Here is a 20,363-nt window from a genome sequence, read left to right on the forward strand (position 1 = left end):
TTATTCTATTCTAAATTTTACATACAAATATTTAAAATATTACACCACAAACCATACATAATGTATGATCTGTGTATTACACACGAAATTTTTACTTTAAAATGTGACATTTGACTATTGACTGACACATTGTTTTGTCAAAATTTGAAGAAGGAAAACAAATTATTACAAGTCATCAACCATGGAGGCTATGGATATTGTTATACCAGAAAAAGTAAGTAAAAAACAAAGATAATTAATACTACTGTTTTTGTCACTATAGTAAATACCAAACTAGAAAAATGGCTCCACCGCGTTTGGTAAATTTGCTATTCTTAAAATCGAGTGTATTAATACCGTCAATTTCTTTTTCACTTCTAGGAAGAAGGGAGTCCTTCGGAAGTAAAACCAGTGCTGCAGGATGTAGATACTGAAGATTTGTATACTAAATATAAAAAACTCCAGCAGCAGTTGGAGTTCTTGGAGGTTCAAGAAGAATACATTAAAGACGAGCAAAGGAATCTCAAAAAGGAGTATTTACATGCCCAAGAGGAAGTGAAACGTATCCAGTCTGTCCCGCTTGTTATTGGGCAGTTTTTAGAAGCAGTAGATCAAAACACTGGCATTGTTGGCTCAACTACAGGTAAGAAATCAAACTAACTTATGAATAAATATACAAACTGTAGTATATCCTTCAATAATACAGACTTTGAATTAAATATGATTAAAAGATTATGCCTTTTTGTGTTGTGTATTAATTACTGTTACAGTAAAATTTTTTATAATCTTAGTCACAGTTAAAGTTCTGGTTCTTGAAAGGAAAAAAATAGGAAAACAGAAATTTTCTTTGTTTCCTAAAATAATTTAAAAATTTATGTGTCCCTTTGTTAAACTAGATGAGTGTTAAACGTTAAACTAAATGTCGCATGTAATCACACATAATTTTTAACTTTGCTTTATTAGTCTTTTTAGCCTTAACAAATCTGACAATGGCAATATTGTCATATTTTATTTACATTTGAGTATAAATTTTATAGGAATGGAAGTAAAACTATTCAGATTACATTCTGAAAGTACGAAACGGACGATTTTCACATTTGGTCCCATTGAAGATAGCTATAATGAGCCGTCAATTTAAGTTCATAGAACAAATTTTTGATGTTTGACTGTGTTGTCATGTCTTTATAATGTATATGTTGTAGGCTTCAATTACAAATAGAGAAGCTTTCAAAAATACATTTTTATTATATTATTATATGAATTATGCAATTTTTTTATTTTTTTATAGTCATAGTCATCTTTATTGATCCTTTAAGACATTCAAAATAAATGTATAGGATACGTCACTACAGAATTTGGTATAAAAAACATTAGTGTGTATAATACAATATTCACAGTGTAAAAGAAATTGACGAAACATAAAATATATAAAATAACATTTTTACAAGTAAAATATGAAGCTATTGCAGTTTGTCCTCAAGATATTCATTTATAGAATAATATGCTTTTCTTAAGAGTAAATCTTTAACATTTTTTTTAAATTTAGAGATAAGTGGTATTTCTTTCACAGTTTTTGGCAAATGATTGTATAAGGTCAGTCCCATATATCTGAAACAATTTTGAAATTTGGATGTTCTGTGTTTAGGAACTCGTAAAGATTCAGCACTTCTTGTATTGTAGTAGTGATTGTCTGAATTTACTGGAAATGTATTGATTTCCTCTTTGACATAAAGTAAACATTTATAGATATATAGGCAGTAGAAAGTTAAAATTTGATGTTTAATAAAAACTGGTTTACAAGACTGTTGATAATCCAAATTAAAAATTTTACGGATAATTTTTTTTTGGTTAAAGAACACTTTGTTACTATCTACTGAGTTCCCCCACAAAATTACATTGTAGCACATGTGGCTGTAAGCAAGGCTATAATAAGCGTTCATTAATGCCGAGATGGGTAGTGTGTTTTTAATTCTGGATATAGCATAAAAAGCTTTATTCAATTTCATGTTCACTGAATTCACTTGCTCTGACCATTTGAGATTACAATCAATGAATACACCCAAGAACTTTGTAGAGTGAGTGGAAGATAACATATTGTTTCTATCATGGATGGTTAAGATATAGTCATATTTAGATGAGTTGTATGAATGAAAATAAATAATTTGCGTCTTGTCAATGTTTAATATTAGTCTGTTGGTATTACACCAGCGTATAAAGCAGTCAACAACAGTCTTCATTGTCATTTTTAATTCCTCTAGTGTACGTGCAGAGACTATTAACGAGGTATCATCAGCAAACATTGATATTATAAGTGCCCTTATGTGATCTGGTAGGTCATTAATAAAAATTAGGAATAATAATGGTCCCAGCACGGATCCCTGTGGTACTCCTTTATTTGTCGTGTATGGTTCTGAGCTTGATTCTTTCATCTTCACAACACTCTTCCTGTCACTTAAGAAATTTATTATCCATTCTAGAAATATCCCTCTAAAACCAACGTTATATAATTTATTGCGAATAAATGTTATGTCTAAGCAGTCAAAAGCACGTGATAGATCAAAAAATAGTCCTGCCACGTGGTTTCTACTATCTAATTCATCATAAATACGCTCAAACAAGCTGCATGCAGCTGTGAGTGTTGACTTTTTTGATCTAAAGCCGTGTTGGGTTGGAGTTAATAAATTGTATTCTTCTATAAAATTTAACATTCTGTTGTATACAACCTTCTCTATTACTTTTGAAATTATGCTAAGGACAGATACTGGTCTATAATTTGAAATATCATGAGGGTCATTCTTTTTGAAGATTGGAATAACTTTTGCCATTTTAAATATGGATGGAAATTGGCTGGTTGTTATTGAGAGATTAACTAAATGGGTTAAAGGAATCGATATATGATCACTTATCAGTTTTATTATTTTTACAGATGTTATCAATACCAGTACTAGGCTTATTTTTTAGTTGATCGATTGTATTTTTTATTTCAATTGGAGTTACGGGTAAAAAGAAAAATGTTTTGTTACACATTTTTGAGGTAGTACAAGAAGAAGGTAACGATGTGCCAAAATGAGTTTGAAGATTGTATTCTGTAATTGTAGCAAAATATGAGGCAAACGAATTAGCAATATCACAAGACTTGGTAATAATTTTATTATCATAATGTAGAATAATATCAGAGCTGTTCTTTTGCCTACCAGTTTCACTGTTTACTAAATTCCAAACTGTTTTTGGTATATTGTAAGATTGATTAATTAAGTCACTATGAAAGTTTTTTTTAGTATTTATTAATAGAGAATTATATTCTTTTTTTGCCTGTTTATAGGTGTCTTGAGACTCGAGACTCCCTATATTTTTTGCTATCCAGTGTAGATTTTTTAGTTTTTCACTAGCGTGTCTTACCTCATTTGTTACCCATGTAGCCTTATTTGTTTTGTGTGCTTTATACCGTGTTTTTATTGGACAATATAAATTTAGATTGTAATCTAAAATGCTAACAAATGAATTTGTGGCATATTCAGCATTCAATTGTGAATAAACTTCATCAAAAACTGTAGAAGAAATCCCTGCTTTAAACATCAGCATATTTTCATCTGACATATCCCTGTAACTGATGGGTTTTTTATCTTTTTTCGATACTTTATTGGCTTGCAAATTTACATCAAGTGAAAATACTTTATGGTCACTGAAGTGACCCTCGAACACATTTGATTTATAAAGATGTGGTTCGATATTTGTCAATATGTAATCCAATTTTGTAGATGATGTTTTACCTACTTTATCTATGAAAACTCTTGTAGGAGCCTCAGATGTGACTCTCAGATTATAACTTACTAAAAACTCGTTAAAAGATTGCTTATTATTAGACATGACAAGATAATCAATGTTTAGATCCCCACAAATATAAATATCATGATATGACTTACTGCATAGCTCCAATATATTATGTAATTTACACAGAAAATACAACATATACGTTATATACAACACGAACGAACAAATACTCGTTTCTTCTCATATTGCTAGCAGTTAATTATTACAACATTTTTTTGGCATTTGCCTTTGATAATAAGCTAATAGATTTGGCAATCCTCACACCACCAGTTGCCAGATTGTTACAGATGGTCACAAGATGTCTGTGGAAAGTACCTGAATACTATTCTTATTATTCTTTGAAAGAATTTCTTTTTTACTGTTAGTTTGTTAACGTTCTATTGGATTTTTATTAATTATAAATCACATGCTATTTCCCGATTTATTAAAAAAACATGGCAACACAGTCAAGCGCCAACATTTCGTTCTATGAACTTTAATTGACAGCTCAATTATAGCTATCTTCAATGGGACCAAATGTGAAAATCGTCCGTACCAAACAATTAGCTGTAAATTCTTTTTAGGTTCAAATTATTATGTTAGAATCTTATCAACAATTGACAGAGAACTTTTAAAACCTTCTGCTAGTGTTGCTCTTCATAAACACAGCAATGCCTTAGTAGATGTTCTGCCACCAGAGGCAGATTCTTCAATAAGCATGCTCCAGGCTGATGAAAAACCAGATGTTCAATACAGTGATATTGGAGGCATGGATATGCAGAAACAAGAAATAAGGGAAGCTGTAGAGTTACCTTTGACTCACTTTGAATTGTATAAACAAATTGGTATTGATCCCCCCAGAGGTGTGTTGATGTATGGACCTCCTGGATGTGGGAAGACTATGTTGGCCAAGGCTGTTGCTCATCATACTACAGGTAAAAATAATTATTATAATTCATAAATTTTTATCAGTTTTTTAAGGTGCTATTACTGTCTAGAATGCTAAAGAATGGCACATTTTCAACAATTTTTTTTATAACTTGTTTATTATATATATATATATATATATATATATATATATATATATATATATATATATTTATTAAACTTCTTTTATATTATTATACAACTATTGAAGATTACAAAAAAAATAATATTTTGTTTTTTGCCATTATTCATTTATTTTAAAGATGGTATCAAAAATTTTTCATCTAAAAATAATTACAGCTTTATGGCAGACAGATAATCTTGGGAACATAAAATCCTCCCAAGGTTTTAAAAAAGAAGTGCCCTTACGTGATTGTTTACCAGAAAAAATGTAAATTCTTTAAAAGAAACAAAATGGCAGACATTTTTAAAAAATTTCAAAAATTGACCTTTTTTTGACTTTTTTAGTCACAAAAATTTTATTATTATTTTTTTGGTCAAATGTTGGTAAACTAGGTATTCTAGAAAAAACCAAAACAAACAAAATGCGTCAAGGTTTATTAAAATGGACCCACTAGATCATAGAGAAGTTTGGATTTGTTTGTACAGGTCTTCTGCTCAAGGTGTCCTAACTATACCAGGGTCTCCTCTTGATTGCCCTTACAGTTTTTGTCTTTTATGGTCCAGCGTCTCGCAGTTGGAATACATGTTTTACAGTTTCTAGTTCCTTATTACAGAGTCTGCAGTTAAGATCTTCATTGTAAATGCCTATTTTATTCAGGAATTCTCTTACTGGTGCACGCCCAGTCAACATTCCTGTTACTGTTCTCAGTTTGTTCCTATCCATGTGAAGCAGTTCCTCTGTTCTTTTTCTACATGGTCCACCAATGAAGATTTTTCCATGTGTTTGTTTTGGGATTCTCTCCCAATATCCCAGAGTTACAGGTGGTTTGTTTGATTTGTTTGATTCTATTTTTCCTTCAATGCTCTGATGTCCTGGTATGCAGAAGAGCTCAATCCTGTTCTGGTCTCCCAATTCATTCAGTTCTTTGGTGCAGTCCAACACCAGCCTAGAGGTCACTTCTTGATACAACAGTGCCTTCAGTGCCGTTTGACTGTCAAAAAACACATATATGGATCTGCTCTTTTTCAAGAGCTCTCTCATTATTTCCTTTTAGACATTGTGATACTCATATGCCCTGTCCCTTCATTGCAAGGTTTCAGTGATTGTTTTATTCTGCAGGCTCCCAATCTTGCTTCTCTTTGTATTATCAAATGCAAGGGGGGCAGGCCTAGTAGAACCTCCATAGCTGTTGTTGGAGTAGTACAGATGGCATAAGTTATCCGCATGTCCAATTGTTTTGTGACCAATTGCCTTTAAAGTTCCAATTAGTCTGTCCATTACCAGATTCCACAGCAGTGGGGACAGAACTCCCCTCCTGTGGGCATTCTCTATCGACCCGGTCAAAATGGTCCAATGTATTATAACTATAAGGTGTAGATTTACAGTTATAATACATTAGACTTACATCACTACTTGAAATCTGCAATACACATTTAATATCAAAAGTGCAGCACATAAAGTTACTCTCTCTGTGGACCTTTTCTTTATCTTCAATTTTAGCCCTGTAATATTTGTTCTTTCACATAATGCGACTTTGTCTTCCAACTGATTTCTTTTATCCAAATCAGCAGTCTTATATTTAACATGACATTGATCTTTTTTAAGAGTAAAAAAGACATGTTATAATTGTTGCACAATAACCTTCTATAAGTTGTTTGGCAAATTGGCTTTAGATTCTTATTTTCACACATCTCTTTGTATAAGCTGTATACATTTACAATACTCTGAGATACAGTATAAAGACACAGAATAAAGTAATCACATGAAATTTGTACCATGCATTTATACCGAAATAGTACAGCAAAAATAATCTAACTGGCTAATGTTTTATTTTGACAGAACTAGAATATTGTAGGAGACCCTTCTGTTTATCATATTTAAAATGGATTTGTCTGGTTTTGTTACTAGATTCGTTGACAATACTCAAGCACAAAGGAGTACTTAACTCAGAATTGACATAAAAAGTTGAGTTGCTTGTTTTCTCAGTAAGATAACGATATGCATTATTTGTGATATAATAGTTGGCATCTCAGTGGTCTGTATGATCACATGTTAAATTCTAAGAATCTGAGTAGTTATTAGCTGGTGATGGTTTAACAAGAAATTAATCAAATTTTTTAGGGCACATATTTAGGAAATACTCTATAATGTACCTCAGTATTTGGAGCTGTTTTTGAAAAATTGTTTCATATAAATTTATTTATAACATTAGTACAATATAATACAACATTTCAAGAGTATTATCTGAAATTTTGGTACAAAAATATTAAAAACTAAGAAAATGACAGCTACATTTCCAAGATGAAATAAAAGTGGAACAGTAGGCGGTACTGTGTCACATAGTATCGTGTATACCAGTCCCATATAGCTATGTGCTTCCTGCTCCCTGATAAAATATCTGGAACAACTTGTTGCTCCTGCTTTCTATGAACTAATTTTTTTGTTGCATCTGCATCCATTTTAACCACTCTAGTAATTTGATTGTTATCTGCTGTGAGTGCATAATTATGAGAACTGACACTGTACTTATTCCAATTTCTATGTTATGTGAGTGCTCACTCACCTCACACACTCATCCCACTCACTCACCAAGCTCACTCACTCACTCACCTCAATCACTCATCCGAATCACTCACCTCACTCACCTCTCTCACTCACTCGCCTAACTCACTCACCTCACTCATTCCTAAATGCCTATAGTTCCATCAATTTTGCTCCGAGCACTCTGAAATTTTAACTGGATACTCTTGAAGAGTTATACTATAGAATAAGAAAATAAAAAAAAAAACACAAAAATACTCCACCCCCTTAAGAACATGATATATTATATGATAATATAATCTAAATTTTTTTTTTTTTTTTTATTTAAAGAAACAAAGTCGCATCCACCCAAAGGTTATTAGCGACACTCCTGTAACATTTGTAATAATATTAAATTAACGTTTGTAACAGTCAATCATTGTAACAATTAATTACAATTTGTGAACAATTGAACATTTGTAACAATTAAATAAGTTAAATTTTGTGTAACATATTTATACATTTTAAGTAACCTAATAAATTGTCCGGAACTAAACTTTTGTTGAGTAGTGCTTTCAGGTTATTTGGCAAATTGTAAGACTGTCTTTGATTTACATATTTAGGACAGTCTATCAAGAAGTGCTTTATACTGTCTACTGTATTGCATGCTTCGCATTTTGGTGGTTCACTATTTGAGAAGAGATAGGCATGAGTATACCTACAGTGTCCAAGTCGTAGACGTGTAATAATAGTTTGGCATCTTCTACTTCTGGCTGTGCACTTCCATGAAAAAATATCATTTTTGATGGTTCTGAGTTTCGAACTAGAGTCACTCCACTCCCGATTCCACGCACTTAACACCTTATTTTTGAAATAAACTTTTAGATCGCCTGCGATACTCCGACACTCTGTTTCTGATACGTCACTGGTGATAGCGTTACGCGCACTAGTATCTGCTTCTTCATTCCCTTCTATGCCTATATGAGATGGTATCCATAGGAAGTGGACTCTTCTGAAATTTTCTTGAGCTTTCATTAATTCGGCCCTGATAATTTTCTCAATGGGGTGTTTAGGGTATACATTTTGCATAGCTTTGACTGCGCTGAGAGAGTCAGAAAGGACTAGACAACAAGGGATGTTTTTAATATTTACTTGCTTGGTGGCTTTGAGCAAACCAAATAGTTCTGCAGTATAGATGCTTGAATTTAGAGGAAGTTTAAATTGAAAAGTGTCATTTGGGGTTACCACTGCTACTCCAACGCCAAGTTCCCCTTTGGATGCATCTGTATAAATTTTAATCCACTCATTGTATTGTTGATCTAGGATTGAATTTAGTTTAACTTTAAAAATAATAGGACTAGTTTCATGTTTATTATATATGCTTAACGCTGTAATGACTTTGGGCTGTTCAATAGTCCAAGGTAGATAGTTATTGGTATTCGTTTGAAATACTGTTGGGAATTGAATGTTCAGTCTGGAGCTATATAATCGGATTCTCTCGTAATAAGGTTTGGGAGCACGGGGCTTATTATTGTAATAATTAATATATTTGTTACTAAAAGTATTACAGTAGAGGGGTTTTTTTATATTTGAGGCTATAGATGTAGCATGCGCTAGAGCTAAGTACATTCTTCGGTAATTTAGAGGTGGTTCGCCGGCTTCGCTCAGTATGCTTTCGGAGGGAGTTGTCCGGAAGGCTCCGAGTGCAATTCTAATACCAGCGTTGTGTATGCTGTCAAGTTTTTTAAGTAGTGTTTTTGAAGCAGATGCATATGCAATTGATCCATAATCTAATTTAGATCTAATTAGTGTTTTATATATTCTCAACAGAGTTTCCTGATCTGATCCCCAATTTCGGTTTGCCAATGTTTTCATTAGATTCAGTCTTTTATGACATGTTAAAACTGTTTGTTTTATATGTTCTTGCCAAGTAAGTTTTTGATCAAACCACATACCTAAGAACTTTGCCGTTGGTTTAAATGGTAGCGTAGTGTTGTATAATTTTAATGTAGGGGGCATTGATGAGACCTTTTTGGAGAAGAGTATACCTGATGTTTTTGTTACTGAAAATTTGAATCCGGTCGTTAGAGACCATTGTTCTAATTGGTTTAGAAAACATTGCAAAGCGTTTGTCATTGATTCGGTGTTATTTCCTTTGATATAGACAACAAGGTCATCTGCGAAAAGTCGAGCCTTTAGAGGTTTAGTAAGGTTGTTAATAATATTATTTATTGCCACTAAGAATAAAGTAGGGCTTAGGACTGATCCTTGGGGTGTTCCATTTTCTTCACTTTTCTCCTCTGAGTAAGTATTATGTACTCTTACGCAAAAAGATCGGTTCTGTAGAAAGTTTTTAATAAATTTCAGGCAATTTCCACGAATATTCCATGAATGTAGTTCTTTCAGAATATTGAATTTCCAACAAGTATTAAATGCCCTTTTCAAGTCGAAAAATATTGCAATACAATGTTGTTTGGTTGCTAGCGCTTCATGAATGTCAGATTCTAGATCAAGAATATTGTCAATGCCCGAACGATTTTGTCTGAAACCGTTTTGTTCCGGAACTAAACGATTTGATAATTCTAATGTCCACGTTAATCTAAGATTTACCATTTTTTCCATCAATTTGCTCATAGAACATGTTAAGCTGATTGGTCTGTATGAGTCAGGTTCTAGGATTGATTTTTGAGGTTTTAAAAAAGGTAATATAATAGCTTTAGACCAAATTGATGGAAATTTATTATTTTGCCAAATTAAGTTAAAAAGTTGAAGAATAAATAATTTTGCTGAGTAAGGAAGATGTTTTAGAAATATTGCCGGGATATCGTCTAGGCCCGGGCTAGTATTTTTTAATTCGGATAAAGCATTTTCCAGTTCTTCAAAAGTGAAAGGTAGATCTAATGGATCATTTAAATTGTCATTTGCAAAAAGATCAGTATTCTCTATTATTATTTTCCTTTCAAGGAATGTATCACTGTAGTTACTGTTTGAAGACATTTCTCTAAAAGATTCAGCTAGGGTATTAGCTATTTCTTGAGGAGAAGTTGAAATCCTATTGTCAACTTTTAATTTAGAAATCATTGGCGTGTATTTCAGACCAGAAATTTTTCTTATTTTTTTCCATACTTCGCTGACAGGAGTTGAGGTATTTATTTCTGAAACATACTTGGACCAGGAAGCCTTCTTAGCTTGTTTTATAATAAGTTGTGTCTTAGCTTTAAGTGATTTGAACATGGTTTTATTTTCAGGTGTTTTATGTCTTTTATATTTATTAAATGCAGTTTTACTTGCTCTAATAGCTGCTCCACACTCTGAGTTCCACCAAGGTACAGGAGTCTGATTATTCTTTGTCTTTTTTGATTTTCCAACGAATTGCTCAGCACTACTTATGATAATGCTATTCAAATTGTGTAAGGATTCATCAATGCTTTCAGCTATTTTACAATTCGGCATTGAGTTGTCGATATAATTTTCGAATTTTAACCAATCAGCAGTTTCAGTTTTCCATCTGGGTATGAAAACGTCATGGGTCAGAGCCATAGAGTTTTTTATTACTATAGGATGGTGGTCGCTCCCATAAGTGTATTGTAAAACTTCCCAAAATAATCGAGGTGTGAGTGCAGGGTCACAAAGACTTAGATCAATTGCTGAAGAATTTCCGGTATTAATGTTAAATCTGGTTGGAGATCCGTCATTAAGAAAATTCAATTGAAAATCTGAAATTATATTTTCGACAATTTTTCCTCTAGCATTTGAATAAGAGGAGCCCCAAATAATATTATGGCTATTAAAATCTCCCACGATGATGCGAGAGGATGGTATTTGATTGAATAACTCCTTTAAATCGTTGTACGTTACTTGGCGACTGGAGGGTAAGTAAACGTTGCAAATAAAATACCTGTTTGATGATTGTATTTCCACGACTACAACTTCCAGATTTGTAGTCACTGGAAATTCTTTCGCCGATAGTGATTTTTTTACTAATGTGGCTACTCCGCCTGAAGAAAAATTATTATTTGTTATCCTGTCTTTGAGAAAACAGTCATATTGGTTGGAGTTATATTTTTTTGGGGGATTCAGATTAGTTTCCTGTAGGCATATTACATCAGGAGATTGTTCACCAATTAGATGATGGAGCATAGCAAGGCGATGGAAAAAACCATCAATATTCCACTGAAGTAGAGACTTGAATTTAATGTTGACTTAACTGAGATGTGTCACTTTCCGCTTCCGATGTCTCACTGTTAAGATAATTATAGATTTTTTTCCTTATGGACGTGAATTTACGTTTTATGGATCTTTCCTTTAAATGGGGATAAACTTGACTGAGCATATCGGACAAAGCTGATAGGTCTGTGGTATATTCTTTAATTGTGGTTATAGGATCTGTTGACCCCGTGATATTTATTAGGAGCATGTTAAGTTGATCAACGTTTAGAGGGAAAGGTAGAGGGTGATTTTCTATGAAGTTTTTAGCAGGGTCAAGTAAGAGAGAAAATGAGCATTCAGAAGTGCTTGCTGAACTAATTTTAGCTTTTTTAGATTTTGCTTGGACTTTAGGTGGTGGAAAAATGTTACATTCTTTTGAAGATGGATCTGCTTCAGGTGAAATAATTTCATCAAAGTTTCTTTTTGGTTGATTAATTATGTGACTGTCCTTATTTGATGCATCTACTTTGTTCGGTATCTCCGGGATATTAGAAATAGACATTTGTTCACACTGAGAAGGGTTTATGTCATTGGATGCTTGCAAGGATATATTTGTTGCGCTGGATACCGATGCTTCATTGTTTTGGTTGGGGTTTAGTTGAGCTAGTGGTTCGGAGCACTGTGAAGCGATGTGTCCTGGCTTCTTGCATCTAAAGCAAACTAAACTGTCTTGAGAAATGAATATTCTATATGTAGTGTTGTCAAAAACAAGAGTAAATGACTCTGGTAGTGTTAAATTGTGTGGACTGATATAGATTTGTCTTCGAAAACTAAGGATGTGATTGTATTCAGGCATAGAAGCACTTATTTTGAGAAAGGTCATGGGGGAGACAGGAACTATGCCGATTTTTTGTAACTCATTGATAAGCAAGTCGTGCGGTATTGAAGGACACACGCCGGAGAGCACAAGTCGTTCCGCTGGTGTAACTAACCTTCTTGCTCTGACAATTTCACCTTGTATTTCTATTTGACCATGATTATTCATAAAATCGTCCACTATTTGTTTATTGGATAAATACATACATATGCGATTATTAGACAATCTAGAAGAGAAGATTATATTCTTCGGTTGAATTATATTTCCAAGTGGGAGAAGGTAGTCTTGAAGTTTGGTGTTTTCTAAGGCACTAAAGATAATTGCTTGGGACTTTAAAGGAAATTGCACTCTCGACGCTGCCGATGAGTATGACTGTGATGTGTTTATTTGTTTTTGATGGTCTTGTATTGTAGAACTGTTGTGTGATTCCATGTTTAAATTCATTTCGATAAACGTTTATGAAAAGTAAGTCCGACTCTGTACACCTGCTAAAACAGGTATATCGGTCTTTACTAAAAGCGGTTATTTGCTGGTAAAACTGGATTTGTTTATTGACAACAATAACAAATAATTGCAATTTGCTGATTTGAATGCTAATTTAACTGGATATTATGTAAAGAGTTTGTACACTTACAGTTTATTCCAATATATCACTAAGATTCACAATTTATAACTTACATTAAACTTTGTTAATGTTAAAAATATTCGGAGCCCACATTGAGTACAACATTATAGTTATCGATGCAGAACCGAACCTTTAATCTAAATTTTTGTATCTTTTAAGGGCTTGTTATATTATGTATTTGTTTCAGCTGCTTTTATTCGTGTAGTCGGATCAGAATTCGTACAGAAATATCTTGGTGAAGGTCCTCGAATGGTGAGAGATGTGTTCCGTTTAGCAAAAGAAAATTCTCCAGCAATCATCTTTATTGATGAAATTGATGCAATCGCAACCAAACGATTTGATGCCCAGACAGGTGCTGATCGTGAAGTCCAGAGAATTTTATTGGAATTACTTAACCAGATGGATGGTTTTGATCAGACAACGAATGTTAAGGTTTGTGTTAAAGAATATTTAAAGAGTAATACTACATAGAATTATATTGATGATCGGTCAGGGGTAACTTCATATCTATTGCATATCTTGTGTGACACAGGTCTTAACTTTTTCCAGAATTTTTTTACTTCTGCTGTAAACTCTTGTTGCTTGTAAATTATCTCAATTAAATAATTAGTTTTACTCAATGACAATAGCTTGAAAATCAACAAACTTATAAGTAATAAAACAGAAAATGAAGTTGAATATAAAAAGGTAAACCATAATCAAAAGATAAACAGCATAAAAGCAAAACAAGAGCTGAGAAAAAATCACAACAGGGAAGAAATATTATAAACATACAGTAGAGTCTTACTAATTCAGCACTATTAAAAACCTGAAAATGTGGGATTATTGAAATGTTTGAACTAAATTTTACAGAAAAATTCTAGATATTTTATCATCTTATAGAGGTTTTGAAACAATTGGATACTGTAGTTGGTTTTATTTTAGCAACAGTAGTTGATGGCTTCAACATTTCTACAAGGTTTTCTCCATCTTGTACTTAACTTAACAAATGATCTACCTATTAACAGTGGGTAGGTCACATGTATCTCACTCTTGTATTATTTGTGATAGGTATTCATCGTAGATTATAGTTTTTGAATTGAATTGACTCATTTACCCATACTTGTCATGCATGGGTAAAGCTTTTTCAGATAAGTTGGATCTTTCCATAAACATCTGTGACAAATTATTTATGAAACCAGTCACTAAATATTTCACTTAACATCAATAAAACTGAATTCTCGATTTTTACTAGAGATCTTAGTAGACTAATTTTTCCTGAAGTTATATCTTGTGATGACTATGTGTTTGAGATACGGAACTCTTTAGATGTTCTTGGAATCACATTGGACAAGTTCCTGGAATGAAAATGTCAGCAGGGTCTGAATGTCAAATACAGGAAAATGTGTAGAGGTCATTTTAAACAATTGAGGGTCTTAACTTTACCAGGACGTTCTAGTTACAGATTAGTCTTATTCCGTCACCAAGCATTAATCATACTTTCAGGAATTTATTGATGAAAATAAAACTAAGCAAATGATCTATTATTTAATTCCAAGGCATTTTAAACACTTTGGTAAAGAGTTCAATGTATATGATCTTGTGACTCTTCAATATGATGCCAAGTACATTTTGTGAGATGAGTAACTACTACTCTTTGCGTTGAGTATGTGTAACTCCATATATCTTTCTTTTATATGACATTTTTTCATTTCATAATTTTGTTATTAAGTTGTGATTGTGGAAATATCTATATCATATTTCTATTCTATTCTAACTTATATTCATATTTCGTTACTATAATTGGTATTGTTAAATTGAAATTCTCAAAATATAATTGATAATTCAAATGTATTATTATTTTTTCATCTATTGAAAAGTCCTCATATTAGTTTCATTATTTTTTTTTGACAAGACATCAGTTCTTCGTTTTTTGAGATACAGTGAATACAGCGTTACTTTCTAATAAATACAAAAAAATTAAACATAAATTTATATAATTTACTGGATGCAAGATAATACATTTTGAAACACCACCGTAGTTATCTGGGAAAGTATAGATAAATTATCAAGAGCTTCGTCAACGCTAAATTCTTCTTCGAAAACTATTCGTCGTTCCGAAAATCTAATTCAATTTTAGGTCACCAGGACTCATAATGAATGTTTCAAAATTATGTTGAGCAGTGTAACGCACGCTGTCGTTCATATGCGAGTGGGAAACGAATTTGGGATACGCCGCGTGACCAAAATGGAACATAGACATCAAAGTGTCGATGCTCAAGTGAACCTACTGATTCTGCTACTGAAGTAATACGAATAATTTATCGAAACATTGGAAATAATTCATTTTTATATCTCGTTATATTAGTAAACATAAATGATTTCCACCTGTATATTTTTTAAAGAACTCAACTAAAGTGTTAAATTTTTTTGTGTTGTAGGTAATCATGGCAACTAACAGAGCTGATACATTAGATCCTGCACTTTTGAGACCTGGTCGTCTGGACAGAAAAATCGAATTTCCTTTACCAGATAGAAGACAAAAACGTTTGATTTTCAGCACTATCACATCTAAAATGAATTTGTCAGAGGAGGTAAGGATTATATGAGTCGCTCAGAGCCAGATTGATATGTCATTCATAACTCATTTTACATTCAGTTTTTAATACTCCAAAAATTTATTTTTTAACTTTTTTTAATTTCGACGTTTTTGGGTAGGAAACTTTAATAAGTACTATAAAGCGTTTCACGTTAAGAAAATAACATTAGGCTTATGGAGATCAGTGTTGCCAAAACTCTCAGGCATGCGGTTTACTAGATTGTCGATATATTTTTCGAATTTACATTTTCAATTAACATTTAACTGTAAAGTCAGAATAACAACTGAAGGAAGAACCACAAAGCCTTATTATCATTATGTAGTCTCAGAGAACGACATAAAATCGCTGACATACCGTATTATTTTAAGTTGCAATTAGTAATTAGATATATGCATTCCAAGCGGTCCGTTTATTTGCTTTTAAATCTTTAATAGCCGGCAAAGTGCATGATTTAAATAAGCAATATTTTCTACTGATTTCTATGATTCATGTTATATGATATTCTTACCGAAAAGCAAATAAACTGTCGTTACTATAATTAAAATAAGATAAAATAAAATTATCTTTTGTAAATACTATTTATTTAATTAAAATCATTTTCCCTACTTTTCATCTCTTGTTTCGAATGGACACTTTTGGTCAATTACGTTAAAAAACAATTATTTAATTCATGTCTGTGAAAACGAAAATACAAATTATACAACCCTGAATCGTGCTTGTGTTCATCGTGGCATCGCTGCGCTTCTATCGTCCATAAGAAATACATGGCCCTATCTCCGCAATGTTATTTTCTTAACGTGGAACGCTGTATAGAAATAATTCAATGTTTTATATAAAGAGTTCTGTAAAAGAGAATTTTAAAATGGGATACTATTTTTCCGCATGACATTTCTAACAAATCAATGCAAAAGTGGTATAAGTCATTGAATACCTATTTTCTTTAAACATCGCTTCCTTTTTTTTCAAATTTACGTCTTCAAATTTAAGTGGTCTATGCACGTGTCAAGAAAAATGTCAAGTGATAACTTAGTTGGCTGAAAACCTTCTTCTTGCAGCCTCGAAAGTCCACTGCTGAATATATGCCTCTGCCTCTTGTTTTCAACTCTCTCTCTCATCCAGTTTTTATTTAGCCTTCTCTTGTCCATCGCTTATCTGTCATTCTAGCTATGTGTCCTCCCAATCTCCATTTTAGACAGCTGTCCTTTCGATGATGTCAGTCACCTTGGTTCATCTCCTGATCTCTTTGTTTTTTACTTTGTCTCCCAGAGGTATTCCTAACCTGGATCACTACATTCTTCTCTGTGCGACTCCCAATTTGGTAGCTGAAGTTTTTTTTAAGGAAAGTGTTTCTGCTTGGTGTGCCAAAAACGTTAGTATTAAATAAAATGCGGGTTTCCTTTAACACGACAACTTTATGTTCCTGACCTCCAATGCACACTATAAGCTATTAAATGTTTGGCCGCTGTAATGATCTTTTATGCTGTTGACTGATCCCACAAATACATGTAAGCCTTACCTGTCAGGGGGTCATGAATTCATAAATTATAGACATACATATTATCTTTGTAGTAGGCAACTGATGTTGATAGTTTCGGAAAACCCAAGTCTTTCTAAGATCAAAACTAATAAGCATTTCTCGTCCTTTTTACAATCTGTCACATCTTTGGCACGTATCTTTACGTGGAGCATGAAAGGAAAGATTGAATTCTGTAATGAAAACATTTCCATAAACTCCTTCCTTCATAATATTCTGCTATGTGTTTCTCCTCTATGAACTCTTTCTAGAGGTCGTACATTTTTTGAATAGTCAGGTAGGGGTTAATATATCGCCTATTTGGATTGTAAGCCCTTGTATAATGGCTTTTGTAATTGAGAAACCTATGCATATGCTTTTTTAGTAAGGAAAGTGAGGAAACATATGGTTCAGAGACCTGGACTCTAACAAAAAGTAATGAAAACATGTTAGGGTGTTTCGAAAGAACAGTACTAAGGCGAATCTATGGAGCAGTGAATGACAATGGAGTGTGGAGAAAACGATACAACTTCGAACTTGATAGAATATATCTGGAACCTGATATCGTAAAATGTATTAAGATAGGACGTCTGAGGTGGATAGGGCATGTAATGCGGATGGAACGAAATGACCCAGCTAGAAAAACGCTCCTTGATAGACCCATTGGTCAGAGAAGAAAAGGAAGACCCAAAACATGAGACATATGGGAATATGTGCTTAGCGGAGGAAGGCGATGGATAGGGACGACTGGAGAGAAATTCTTGAGGAGGCTAGGACCGACGCAGGATTGTAAAGCCAGAATGATAATGATACATATTGGTGAAGTTATCTTAAGGGTTTGTAGAAATAAATTTGTCTCGGGACAAGTTAAATTAAAATGCTTAAATATTTACGTATCATAACTAAAAGACGTCTAGTAGGTTTGTTGCAAAAACTGCCAATATTACTTGCAGGGATTGTTGATATCAACAATCCTTGCACCGTCATGTAAGTACTATTTATATTCTTCCGCAAACCACATACATAAGTAATATTGGCAATATAAGGAAATACATAATATTGGCACTTTTTGCAGCAAATGTGATAGAGCTTTTAGTTACGATATGTAATTATTTTAGCATTTTAATTTACCTTGTCTAGAGTTCTAAAGATGATCATAAAATTGTAGTGGTGAAAGCGGTCGTCCTAAGCTAAATAAAATGGATTGTGAGTAGGTCTAAAATTTATTTCGACAAACCTGTTTGTGCGATATATATGTACATGTGCAACAAATTCATTAGTTATCTTAAGGGCTTTAAAAAAAAACTGACATTGTTCAATAATTTTCTCACCTTAAGCAATATTGTAGAAAATTTATACAAAAAAACTGTTTTAGGTCGACTTGGAGGACTATGTAGCTAGACCAGACAGAATATCAGGAGCAGATATAAACGCCATCTGCCAGGAAGCCGGTATGCATGCCGTTCGGGAAAACCGTTACATCGTTTTACCTAAAGATTTTGAGAAGGGTTATAAGAATAACATCAAGAAGGATGAGAGCGAACACGAGTTTTACAAATAGTTTATTTATATTTTTTATGATTATTAATTTAATAAAGACTTGTGAAATGTATTCGATGGCATTGAATTACGTTTACATTAAAGTTTTTGCTTAGTTTTTTATCTTACCTATATCAGTAATTCTTAATACTTAATTCGAAAAAGAAAAACTCATAATTTGATTTTGTATCGATCGTCAAATGAGATTCCAATAACATTTAAAGTTTCAGAGTGATGCATGTATCCCGATATCTACTCTGGCGGTTTTATTTTGACTTTATTGCGTAGTTAATGAATGTAGTACATTACGTTTTAATCATTTTGAACCTTATATAACTTTATTTACTGTTTTCTTAAAGTTTTCTCGCTCTGACTCCATATCGTTACGGAAGATTCTTCAGTCAGGAAATACGCGCCTCCTATTGTGAATTTTAAAACTACATAAAACTGATTTGCGTAGTTAATGATAAAACAGATAATTGTTTCATAACTCTTGTAGTTTGTATCTTTTACTACTACTTTACAGACTTAAGTACTTATCACTTAGTAACAAGTACTTGTTCACACGTTAGTGTCTATGCAAACTTATCACTATCAAGATATAGAGCATCGTCGACGTGCTGTGTTGAAAAAAGTGTTTAAACATTACTCAGACGTTATTTTATTGACAAGGATAGAAGAATTGAAGAAGGGAAAGCGTTTATGGGCAAGACAGTGATTATTACGAAAATGCACTATTAACAATTCAGTCCAACAGACCTGGCAACTGAGTATCAAAAGTTTCGTGAGTATGAATTCGATCAGTTTAACGTTTTATTGTAGAAAGTTACCCCCAAGATACAATGAACAGACACAATATGAGAGGAGCAGTTACCGCGAAAATAAAATTAGAAACAGTTACCACAGTGGTTCACATTTCTTTAGTTTCAAAATCAGTTATTTCGAAATTCCCGGTTTTCGATTATATTCATCGCTAACTGTTAGATTATGTAAGGATAAAAAAAAAATATTAATGGCATATATTTCAAAATATGTATATTTCAGTTCATTTATTAGTGATATTGAGTTTGATAGTGGAGTATCAAACAAAAGAAAACAGGGCCAAACAAGGTGTAGCCTTACTAATACACCTCTTCTTCTTAGAGTGCCGTCTCCCTGCTGAGGTTGGCAATCATAATTTAGCAAGCTATTTTTATTTTTGAACTTGCTGCTCTAAACAAATCAATCGATCTGCATTGATACCAATCACGTAGATTCTTCAACCATGAGTTCTGCCTTCGGCCAACAGATCTTCCTTGAATCTTTCCCTGTATTATGAGTCTCAAAATTTCATATTTTGGTCCCCTCATCACGTGGCCTAGGTATTCCAGTTTTCTGGTTTGTATAGTGGTGATTAGTTCTGTTTCTTTACCAACCCTCACCAGTACTTCTTTATTTGTAATTCTATCAGTCCATAATATTTTTAATACTCTGCCGTATAACCAGAGTTCGAAAGCCTCGATCCTTTTTAAATTGCATTTTTTTAATGTCCAAGTCTCAGCTTCATATAATAATATTGAAAATATATAACAGCAATGGTACATAGTCTGATCTCCAAATTTAGATTTTTGCACGTTAGGAGTGGTTTCATTCGTATAAATGCTGATCTGGCAATCTCTATTCGCCTGTTTATTTCTGCAGTATGATCATTGGTTTCATTGATCAAAGTTCCAAAGTACTGA

The 20,363-nt window shown here is 32.8% G+C and overlaps 1 protein-coding gene across 2 annotated transcripts; it reads left to right on the plus strand.

Moving 5' to 3' along the window:
• Positions 1-98: 98 nt before the first annotated feature.
• LOC140440126 (26S proteasome regulatory subunit 6B) lies at positions 99-18,770 on the plus strand. Of its 2 annotated transcripts, none has more exons than XM_072530411.1 (6): positions 99-214; positions 361-622; positions 4,374-4,724; positions 13,199-13,443; positions 15,432-15,584; positions 18,479-18,770. In XM_072530411.1, exons 1-6 carry the CDS (start codon positions 182-184, stop codon positions 18,662-18,664), a joined length of 1,230 nt encoding a protein of 409 aa, XP_072386512.1. In that variant the 5' UTR covers positions 99-181; the 3' UTR covers positions 18,665-18,770. The 2 variants fall into 2 exon arrangements, with proteins under 2 accessions (XP_072386512.1, XP_072386513.1); XM_072530412.1 differs by having other exon boundaries at positions 177-299.
• The last annotated feature ends 1,593 nt before the right edge of the window (positions 18,771-20,363 follow it).

This window comes from Diabrotica undecimpunctata, chromosome 4 (assembly GCF_040954645.1).
Source record: "Diabrotica undecimpunctata isolate CICGRU chromosome 4, icDiaUnde3, whole genome shotgun sequence".
Classification (NCBI taxonomy): Eukaryota; Metazoa; Arthropoda; class Insecta; order Coleoptera; family Chrysomelidae; genus Diabrotica; species Diabrotica undecimpunctata.

Bases quoted from the DNA above. Each gene is read 5' to 3' on its own strand.
- LOC140440126 (XM_072530411.1), top strand. From the start codon at position 182: ATGGAGGCTATGGATATTGTTATACCAGAAAAA. The intron at 215-360 runs GTAAGTAAAAAA...TTTCACTTCTAG, and splicing joins ATATTGTTATACCAGAAAAA to GAAGAAGGGAGTCCTTCGGA. The intron at 13,444-15,431 runs GTTTGTGTTAAA...TTTGTGTTGTAG, and splicing joins ATCAGACAACGAATGTTAAG to GTAATCATGGCAACTAACAG.